The sequence below is a fragment of the Megalops cyprinoides genome, chromosome 12 (genome assembly GCF_013368585.1).
Source record: "Megalops cyprinoides isolate fMegCyp1 chromosome 12, fMegCyp1.pri, whole genome shotgun sequence".
Lineage (NCBI taxonomy): Eukaryota > Metazoa > Chordata > Actinopteri > Elopiformes > Megalopidae > Megalops > Megalops cyprinoides.
In genome coordinates, this window is record NC_050594.1 from 3588660 (window position 1) to 3599883 (window position 11224).

The 11224-nt window shown below is 43.0% G+C and overlaps 1 protein-coding gene across 1 annotated transcript; it reads right to left on the reverse strand.

The window, feature by feature from the left end:
• Positions 1-641: 641 nt before the first annotated feature.
• On the reverse strand, positions 642-9813 carry afg1la (AFG1 like ATPase a). Its single transcript, XM_036542161.1, has 13 exons — positions 9783-9813; positions 8089-8309; positions 7561-7612; positions 6869-6925; positions 6104-6234; positions 5587-5686; positions 5278-5336; positions 4793-4875; positions 4085-4155; positions 3798-3898; positions 3220-3360; positions 2314-2427; positions 642-1877 (listed from the first exon to the last, which is right to left on the reverse strand). Exons 1-13 carry the CDS (start codon positions 9811-9813, stop codon positions 1749-1751), a joined length of 1290 nt encoding a protein of 429 aa, XP_036398054.1. The 3' UTR covers positions 642-1748.
• Positions 9814-11224: the final 1411 nt, after the last annotated feature.

Genomic DNA, 11224 nt, shown 5'->3' on the forward strand with positions numbered 1-11224 from the left:
GAGTTCATCAGCAAAGGAAAAAAACCTTAGAAAATTGACTACCCAATTAGGAGCTGAAGGGTAGTGAAATGTGGGGAAGTTGTGCCCTCTTGTGGACAATACTGGAAATGAAGAAAGTTTCAGGAGGAGTTTTGAACTGTAAAAAATTGTAATCCAATTCAAACTTCTTTCATTATCTGCAGCTGGCAGAATTTATCTACAGATGACTACTTGACTGTCCATCAATGCCCCCTTGATCACACTTAAATTAAGTCCATACAGTATTAAGTACATACAGTAAGACACCCTCCCTCTGTCTTCCAGGAATAAACTTGGAGGAAGATCAGCTGAAGATGACAGCTTTAATGTTCCTGTATTCTCTGTTCAAACAGGAACATGCATTTCCAACAACACTGACATGTACAATTAGCAGGGATGTGGTTTTGGAAGAGTCACCAGGAAAAAACTGAAATTGGCCTCTGCAAAAATTGCAGAGGAGCTGTTCAGATTTTAATAAGATGTGATTCAAACTTTTACAGAGGGCTTTGATGTAAATAGAAAGGTAAGATGATTACGATGGCATATATTCAATATGGATCACATTCCATTAATATATACTTAATAAATTAGTTACAGGCCAATTAATTACACTGGAAAGTTTTTGATGTGCAACATAAAATTGTCACAATTTTACAGAACTGTACAGAGCACAGTACTTTAAAATACCAGTATTTTGTACTGTATCTGACAAACCTTCAATCTGAGATGAATTCATCATTTTTAAAGCATTTCTATGCAGCAACATACAAGCAAATCTGTACAAAGAGGCAATACTGCATTATGGCCAAATGTTCAACACGACCAGATTGTGTTTTGGACCCTCATTAATTAAACTGTGGGCGTCAAACTCAGCTGCTAGAGGGCTGACGCTGGGGAAGTTTTTGCCCCCATTTCTGCTCTAAATTATATAATTAGTACATACAGTAAATCTGTTTGACATTTACCACATTGTTCCAAATAATAAATCGCACCAGAACACTGTATCGATGTCCCATGCCAAGAAATGTTCTACTGTGCTGCACTATGGTACATTGCTAATTAATGAGTTGGTCCTGATACTACTGGCCGGATACTGATACTCTGCTCTCCAGCAACTGAGTGTGGATCCCCAGTGGGTCCCGAGTCCAGATGATGCCTACCATAAATTTCTAAAGCAATTTAACATTTTAGGCACCCTATATTTATATTTTTAATCAATCTTTTCTGTGTGCCAGTTCCCATTACTTGATATCCAGAGAGTCATTATGGATTTAGAGTCATTTACCAGAGGGCTGTGGAGTTGAGTGTCATATACGAGTTAAAAGAGCAGGAACTCTAGTTCTCCAACATCTGCACTGACAAACACACACACGAACAAAAAAACACCTTACCGTTACACCACCCAAAATCTGGTGTTCAGGCAACATTTCAAGCACCATCCCTCGAGAGCCATTATAAAAATAGAGCATGTTTCTCTCAGTTACAATATGAACACTAAACCCCACCTCACACCACAGTTTCCCATGTTAAAACTCCGGGACTCAGAGAGATGTGGCAATGAGCGTGGTACTTTAAAAAGGCCCTGTAAGTCCATAAAGTGCCAGAGCAAAGATCCCATAAAAATAATAATATTAATAATAAATATTGTGCATTGATTAAACACTGTGTCCCACTGCGCTTAGTTTCCTGGAGCTGGTTCGGAGGCGTGGCGGGCGGCGGTGGTTGCCGGGTCATGAGGCGCTCCTGTCCCCTTCTGTCCAGTACTTTTCCGTCTGCATCTCCGACAGGCGGGACACCGTCCTCTGGAAGGCGAACACCTCCTCCTCCCCACTGAAGATGGCCAGCTCACTGGCTGAATCCTGCGCCCGTCAAACAGCCATGGACCAATCAAAATCAACGGCTGTACCAAACCTGAGTGCTGTCATTAGCCCTGGTCCAGTCCAGCAGTGGGAATGAGAACTCACTGGTGGCTAACAATGCAGTGAGACCCGCAGTTCACCTCTGACCCTTAGAATGTAACGTTTTAAAAAGCTAAATCATTGAAATGCCACCATGCATTAATTGATTACTGTCAAGCACTGGTTGCATTGTTTTCCTAAAACAAGGGCTAATAGAGAGGGTTTATTTATACCGATTATGATCAAAAATCTTTTACGTTTCTTCTGAATTAAAAATCAGATGCACCTGAAGACACACATATATATCCATAAAACCCCTGCATATAACTGCAATGCCCTTTGAGTAACGATTCAGGCTGTGCGCTGACACAGTGCACTCAGAGCTGGGATTTCTTACCCGTTTTAGACCCAGGTCATCCATGAGGATCCGGTGATGCTCGTCGTCATGGCCGTGCTCGTCCTGGACAAAGATGCTCTCCAGCGGCGTCTCGGCCAGAATCACCACTCGCACCTGCAACCAGGGAGAGACCTGTGACCCTGTCCACCTCGCGCCCGGCACGGCACGGCACAGACGACACAGCACAGAGAACACACACACACACTCACACACACTCACACACTCTCACACACTCTCACACACTCTCACACACTCTCACACACTCTCACACACTCTCACACACTCTCACACACTCTCACACACGGCACAAAGCAGGCACACACCTCAGTCGCCGTGTAAATTTAGTGTGAAAGGTTTGTGTTGGAACACTATTTGTGCATGCAAATGACCCTTGAAAATGTAAAATAAATTGAAACATTCATCTGTAATATGCAAAAGAAAAACTGCCATTTTTCTTGAGTTTCATGTGCATGCTGCTCTGTCTTTGGAACCACCTCCAAGGCATCTGTGCACTTTTCAGGGTTATAATGTCAAACCTGCTTTAACATAAAATTGGTGTCTGGTTGTTATCTTCAGGCAAAAACTGCAGTTCAGTTTCCTCAGGTGAAAGAGGTCACTTTTAGCAGCTGCAGTTTACACTCAATCTTCTGTACATCGCAGGTACATGTTGTTTATCTCCGGTCTTATTTATAGCTGAAATTCATGCTTAAACTGGTAATGAGAAAGCGCTCTTTTTCAGAATAAATGAAGTGCGAGTATTAAAGAAACCTTTCTACTTGATGTGAAAATGATGCTTACCCTTTGGAGAAACTCAGTCATTCAAAAGACAAAGACTGCCCTGTAATAATTAAAGCTGCCGTGACGTCACGCTGTTAGCCCCGGATCTACGTAACCATGGCGACTCACCTTGTGGTCGTAGAGGGCGTCGATGAGGGTGATGAAGCGCCGGGCCTGCGTCTTCTTGGCGAGCGTCAGCAGCGGAATGTGCCGGATGAAAACTGTGTCGAACAGCCGCGAGATCTCCAGGTAATCGCTGGCGCCCAGCGGCTGAAACGAGAGGCACGCCCTCACTCGCCATGCCCTCATTGGCCCCACCCCCTCTCTGCCCCTGACACAGCACTGTCCCACAAGCCCTCACTCCCACAGCACCGCACAAAAACACCACCAAGCACCTCAGTGACACCACAATGAAGGAGAGAGAGGGAGGAGAGAATGGAGGGGGACAGAGAGAAAGAGACAGACAGAGAGAGAGAGAGTTGTTTGCATTTTTTGCCGTTTTGCCATGTTTCGTTAATGTGCAGCTCATAAGATATGGCTACATGTATATAAATATAACCATGTTTAAGTATTTTTAAAGAGAGAGACACAGAGACAGACAGAGATGGGGGGAGAGGGAGAAGAAAAACTGAAAGGCAGAGAAGCAGAAAAACTGGAAGGCAGAGAAAGAGAGAAGCAGAAGGAGAGAGAGCGGAAATGCGCCGTACCCGGTCACACAGCTCCTCGAAGGTGCAGTCCGCGATGGTCCCGCAGGCTTTGCTCAGGATCAGCTTTCTGCCCTGCACCTTCAGGATCCTGGGCCGGGTGACTGAGGGGGACACATTAACCCTTAATGCGCTGGAGCCTTTACCGGAGCGTTTCAGCAGGAATGCCACGAGTGAAAGCGCACCTGAGAACTGACCCAGGGAGTTCTGGCACGCGAGTCCAGCCCCTCGGTCAGTGCGCCACACCGGCACCCCATGTAGGGCGTCTTTGAAGAGACGGACTTACGTACTGTCATTCTGCTTGAGTGCCAGCTCGTCAAACATCTTATCCAGCACGGCCTCCACGTTCTCTTCACTAGTGCTGCAGCAGGAACACAGCGAGAAAAACAATAATGAAACCACTGAGCAGCCCCTGAAGGCACCATCCACCAGCCGCTGGGGCTAACAGAGCCACCCGCCTGCCTGCAAGGGGCTGGGTGACTTAGCCAGCCTGTTCAATTCTTTCTACTCATGTTTATCCTTAAGTACAGGTGCACATCTGAGGTGCTAAGGCCCAAGCTGTCTCTCAGAAGACAGAAACGCCACGAAAATCCTTCCTCGCAGACACATGCAGAGTACGACAGAAACTGCACTAACATTTTATCACTTTATTTTGCTTTGGCTTCGTTATTATATTTTATTCCACGCCCCCCCAATCCTCCTCCACTTCAATGACTCAACCATGCAGGAAATACAGGGTAATAATTAAATAAAAGATTTTCAGTGATTATTTTGTCCAAGTCCTGTCTTTCTCCTTTCTTCCACATAAAGACAAAGAGTGGCTGCAGTGAACAGAGGCCTGTGCCCCAGCCTGAATTAGCTGTTACCAGACACTGTGCAGGAGGTGCGTTAAAGACCGCTGTGCCGCTAGGACACATGAAGCGGTCTTGCTTCCACACCTCCGCACTCTGCATCCCGGCCCACACAGCCACCCATTCAAAGCAGGATCTGTCTCTTACAGGTAGTAGAGTTTTCCAGCCGAGGGCAGGTCTCTCTTGCGGTAATCGATGCCAGAGTCCAGCTGCAGAGTTTCGCAATATTCCTGCAATCAAACGCAGCAGGATGTCACCTAATGTCACTTCACTGTTACCTCTTTTATACCCACTTGCAATGCGCAGCTTTTACCATTATTATTAACTGTTTCAGTGTATTACTTAAAATTATTATATTTCAATAAAATATCCTAAATTAGCTGACTATTCTGCTTGTTATCCAAACAGCAGCTTTGGGACTAGAGTCAACAAGCTGCATAAAGCAATTACCAGCACGTATTCATGGGCAAAGGGGTGCAGCACATTAAAACTCAGGCCCTGTCTGATAACTGCTCTTCCTCCATGACTTCCTGTTTAACTGTGTCTGATCAGTCTAAGAGCCATGGCAGTCATGATGACAGACAGCTGTGATCATGGAGGGGAAAATGCATGAAAGGCGACTGTCCTTTTACCTTCAGCACGGCAATGAACGGCACGAAGTTAGACCTCTGCAACCCATTTTTGTAGAGATCTGAAACAGAGGAAGCAGGCTTTAACTTTGCCCTTTAGCCTTAACGATCTCGCTTGCCCCCTGACCCCCTGCAGATAAAGCCTCCATTGACCAGCAGGACGTGAGAGAGAAATGGAATTTTAAAAACCGATTCAAAGTTCGGCAGCATGAGAAACTCATTCTGTTCCCGAACCGCGACGGCGGGACCGACGCCCCCAGCACAGAGGGCCTCTGAGGGTCTACGCAGACCTCCTCACGGCGTGCGTCTCACCTTCTGGCGGCCGGTTGGATGTGGCCACCATCACCACCCCGTTGAGGAAGAGGTTCTCGAAGAGCTGCTTCAGGATCATGGCATCGGCGATGTCTGTGACCTGCGTGGAGAAAGGCGCGGTCAGTGTTACGCTACATTGCATTGCTGTCATTTATCAGACGCTCTTATCCAGAGCAGCTTGCACACGTTACAATTTTATCCATTTATATAGCTGGATATTTACTGAGGCAATTGTGGGTTAAGTACCCTGCCCAAGGGTACATCAGCACTGCCCCAGCAGGTAATCAAACTGGCAACCTTTCAGTCACGAGTTCTGCTCCCTGACACTACACCACACTGCTGTCTGGCAGGAGGCTCCCCCTGTGGCTCAGCTAGTTAAGGTGCTGGCTCTGAGCCTTCAGGCCTGGGTTCGAGCCCAGCCCCAGCACTGGCCGATAGTGAGCCCGTGGTGGCAAACTGAGGTTACCGTTTTGCAGCCCTGTGGCTCGGTTATGAACTGTAAACTCTTCCCCCTCACCTGAAACTCATCAAAGCACAGGAGGCAGGTCTCCTCGCTGATCTCCACGGCGACGGGCGCAATCGGGTCGTAGGATTTGGCCATCTTGCCCGCCCTCCGCTTCGGCAGGCTTTGTTTAAGGCGGTGTATTCCTGCATTAGAATGGCACATACTGATCTTTAGGAGTCAAGATCATTTAAGGCATTCAGATTACTTAATGCCTAATCCTCTTCTATTTCAATGAGTAGTGAAGTGGTTTAGTTGTTTCGGCCACTCCTTCCACTAGATTATGGGTCTGAAATCCTGAGATTGAGATTAGAGATTATGGGTGCACGTTTGACTATACTGTACAAGATGCAGGTAGTGATGCCCTTGCTGGTCTGGGACCTTTGCTCCAGTCCCCTGGAAGACCTCCTGCCGACCCCCCTCCCTGACCTCCAATAACCCTCTAATGAGTCTTGACCTCTCATCCACTTTTGCATTTTGGCATTGACTCAGACATCACACACTTACAAATCCTGGCTGGGATTCCTACACCACAACAAGCTGCCATATCTGATCTGTTACTGAACTATGAACTTTTCTCATTCTTATCTGGAGGAACACTGTCTACGTGACGATAATTTACATCTGCGGGAGGCAAATGGCGTTCTTCCTTTGATATGACACTAAGATCATTTTATTCAGAGAGAGGGTGGAAGAGAGAGGATGAGAGAGAGAGAGAAAGAGAGAGGGAGGGAGGGAGAGAGGATAGACAGAATAAGACAGTGTTCAGAGTAAACTTACTTTTGTGTACATCTAACATGAACCCGTGAAAGTGGACCCTCTTCTTCCTGTCAGTCTCTACATGTGAGTAAAACATGTCCATTACCATTGTTTTTCCTGTGCCTGAGAAATAATAAAAAATGCATTAAGGTTTGATATAATCTCACAAATTAACACACCGATCACTTTCTGCTAACCTTTTTAAATGCCTGAATTAAGGGCAATAAAGTTTGGCCTTTATTTTTAATACAGAAGCAATATATTTTTTGCAGTTTACCTAGCATTTAGCATTTTGGGGGTTTGGAATTCAGAAGTGACAGAAAGTAAAGTTAAAATATCACAAGCAAAATCTCATTTTGAAAAGGTGCTAAGATAACAAACATTGTTGCTAATGCCTTCAGGGAACTCTTTAAAGTAATTAAGCTCAACCAAAGTGTTAATGACCCAGAGAGTTGTGCTGAATGAGCTGCTGTCTGAATGGGTGATGTTAATCAATTCAAACTGTGAGTGTAACTTGACATGGTAGAGTTTTTAATATTATTTTGGAACAAAAACAGTACTGAGAATTTACAGACAATAAAACAATTAACAAGAATTCCTTTTTTCTAGAGATCAGCTACAGTTTACCGTAGAAAAGAGGAAAGAAGACACTTAAAGATAGGTGCTGATTATCATATTGGCCAGCAACACCATGATTAATCACCCATTCTTACCAACGTCTCCATAGATATAGAAGCCTTTTGGGGGCTTGGGTTTGGAGAAAAACTGCAAAAGAAACACAAAACATTGATAAACACCGATTTTTCAAATTTGCCTTCTGGCTTCTCAGTTCAAAACAGAATAATATATACACAAGTCTGAAATGACAGGTTAGATCTAGCAATTAAAATCATTATTAGTGAGAAAAAAGCCCTCTGTAAAGTAAACATGATATGTGTTGTAATACAAGCCATGAGCAATGACTGTGAGCACATATTAAGTCTTTACATGTAGCTGTCTTCAAACTAGAATGTCTCCATGAAAACCACACAGAAAGCGCTTAACAAGAACTGTTAGAACGAATAACAGTTGTCAGAGTGAAAGATGCTGAAACAGTCTGTGGCAAAGTTTTAACAAAGTGACAACTATTCATGCCACTTTATCAGTTGCTCTGGATAAAAGTGGCTGCTTAATGACAATACTGTGCAAAAATGTAATATCCACCCACTACGTTTAGTGTGTCCTCCCGGAAGAGCTCTCACCTTTGACAGCAAAGACGTGGGTCTGTTGGCGTAAGCGTTCATGTCTTTCTGCATCTGATCCAAGCGCTGGAGCACTGCTTTCTGATGCAGGTCTTCCCGCAGTGTCCCGTCTTGGATGAGACTGTTGTAGTGTTCCAGGGGTCCGCTGAAAGCACAGCCGCCATCATCCAGCTTGCTTTCAGCGATGGGAGAAATCGCGGTGGCTGCGCTTCCGGCGTAGCCTACAGCAAAACGGTAACATCTTTCAGTATTTCATTAATAAGCCAACTAGTTCACAGTAATATTAGCGGGCTACCAACACAACCCGTTAACTAGCTACAATACTACCATCAGAGCAGCATACAGCATACAGACAGTGCAGACAGACAAGCCTAGTGTACAACTGGCCAGTCCAAAATAACGTGATACATGAGAGAAAGAGAGAAGGAAGGAAAGAACAAAAAAGACTATGCAATGCGGTTACGTCCATTTAATTTCCCAAGGATTTACCAACATTATGGTACATGATGAGAATTTAAAGGTACCATTCAAATTTTAATTTATTGACAGTTTTCAATCCAAAGATTAAGGGAATACACTTTTTATATAAAGAAAAATGAAAGTCAGACCTGTGGGTTAAATGCATTTAACAAGCAGATATCTCATGGTATCACTTCTCATGGAAGCTGATTCCTCATTTAAGAGGAAAATGCTGTACCTGCCCTTTAAGACGATATTACATTCTCTTTAAAAAGTGTGCATTGTTTTGTATTGATTAGATCCATTCGCAGTAGAGCTGACGCTTTCTCATTGGCTCTCTCCCTTAGCCCGAAAAGGCTGAGTCACTGTTTGCCCACTGTTTGTTCACTATGAGCACTGCTGGTCCTGAGTCAGCACTTTCTAAAGGGGCAAACACTCAAATCCCACCGTGAACATTACTGATATTCCTGATAGTCCAGAATGGACTATCCCAAAGAACCCACCGAAAGCCGACACTTTTTTTTCCCCGAACAAAAATCTCGGTGGTGCTTCAGAGGATAAGACATACACACTCCAAGCCCAATACATAATAATCACAAATTTCTGTTTTCTTAAAACAGCACATATTGACTAAAAACTTAACACACTGTCATTAACTAAGGACTAAGGGACCGTCTGACTAGTGCGGTACTGACTTTCCAGGTTTGACACATCAATTCAACAAGGTTTTTTTTTTTCAGATCGCTCAGACAGTCAAAATTAAATGTCAGATGGTGAAGGGTCCTATTACAACTCGCGGTTTTCCAATAATATTTATCTGTCAAAAATAAAAGTTGTGAGAGCACGCACACTGCTTTCATATGCATTCCAACCAGTTTTGTTGCGATGTTGTTGACCGTTGACACATTTGGAACGGTTTTTTTTTTTTTTTTTTTACCGTAAAGGACATTATATGTCTTTCTCGTTTTATTCGCTTGTATACACAAATGACAACCAACTATGCACACAGGGAGAGAGACTACGAGACATTTTAACTAACAGTTTAAGCTTCCAATATGATCCTGGTAGCTAGCTAGGATCATTTCCTCTGAGTTTCACAAAGCAAGCTAATATGAACTTGCTAAAAATTAATATTTGACTCACACGAAAAATCTCACCTCTTCTTAAACGGACAGCTGTGCATGAAATTTTCTTTGGAGAGATAAAATGATCTTGTACTAGAAGTCGAATTGTACCCAGAACCAAGGGTGACCTGTACGTCGCCATTTTGTTTCAAAAAGCGTGCAACTTTATTAGCCAGATAGCAACAACAAAACACAATCAAATCACGGAATTTTTTTAAAGAGCAGTCTCTCTTTCACAATAAGTTCTCAGTGTGTAATTAATTTCTTAAAGATAGCAAATTCATTTGAATTATGAATTATGTATGCATCATGTCTAAAATATTTAGCCAAAACAGAGGAAAGTGCACACATATACGTATGGTACGCACATAGGTCTACATATGGTTCAGATCACTCTTGGTGAGCCATAAGTGGGGCTATATAGAAGTAAGTAAAATAAATGTCGCTAAATTCTTCTAAAATGTGAATTCTTTTTCCACAACGGACTACATCTCCCGTCACCCCCAGTAATGCGTAAACAGGGTGTATGCAAAAGTCAGCTGCAGTTCAGCTGATCGGAAACAGAATAAAAACAGAGATTGTGCTACGAGATGTTATTCTCTCAGGAAAAAAAAAAAAACTGTCACTCGTGTGTAGAAGAATCGTCGTAGTACCTAACTAGGGCTAAATGCTTGAATGGTACAGACTGCGATGATAAACTATAGTGGTAGAGGTTTTACCACATCGGCGGGTCAGATTTTCTCCATAACCACATGGTCATACAAGCGTTAATCTTTGAATTATCGAATAATCTCGTCATGGTTACCATGGAAACACCACACTGTCAATTTATCGGTTTATTGGATTTAATTAGAATTTGAAAATACAGTGTTTTGTGATTCGCCAACAAATAAATAAATAAAAATCTGAAAGAATGAAGTAGCATTTCTGTGAATTTTTGTACCGGTCTTGGAAAGATGGATTATAGGTCATCCTGAACGAAGATAACTTAATGACGTTAAATTAATGACAAAAAATTAATTCACGGACGCTACTCCGATCAAATCTGTCCATATTAACAACCGTCTAAGATGCGTTAGAAGACAAAAGTAGTTTAAGCACATTCAATAATTTCGCATTTTCTGAAAACACGGACTTTCATTCATGTTGTTTGCGTAAAAATGCAGATGACTTTAACTGTAATATTAAACTGGCAACCACAACTTCATGGTAGGCTACGTCAGTGTAAAATCCTGGATTCCTTTTGGGCAGAAGTAATCAAAGCCATCATTCTCTTTCTTAGATGCTTTTATTCAACTGTGAAAGACCGTTTCAGTCCTCATACAATAGCCTGATTGATTTGACAAGCAAGTTTACAAATCTGAATATGAAAATCTCTTCGAAAAGCCATCATCAGAATCTGAATTCCTTTACCCCCTTGTTAAAATTTACTACATTAAAAAAAATAAACGAACGAGTGTGCAGCGGCATTTAATTTAAATAGTTTTGTATCAGAAAGTTAAATTACTACACTGAGAGCATTGCATTTCTCGAACAACGAGGCATCATCCCAA

What these genes read in the sequence shown, in the direction of transcription:
- afg1la (XM_036542161.1), bottom strand. Translation starts at nt 9,813, where the DNA reads ATGGCGACGTACAGGTCACCCTTGGTTCTGG. An exon ending in CATGTTAGATGTACACAAAA is followed by an intron (nt 6,235 to 6,868) that starts GTAAGTTTACTC and finishes ATTCTAATGCAG; the next exon opens with GAATACACCGCCTTAAACAA. An exon ending in ATGACCTGGGTCTAAAACGG is followed by an intron (nt 1,878 to 2,313) that starts GTAAGAAATCCC and finishes TGACGGGCGCAG; the next exon opens with GATTCAGCCAGTGAGCTGGC.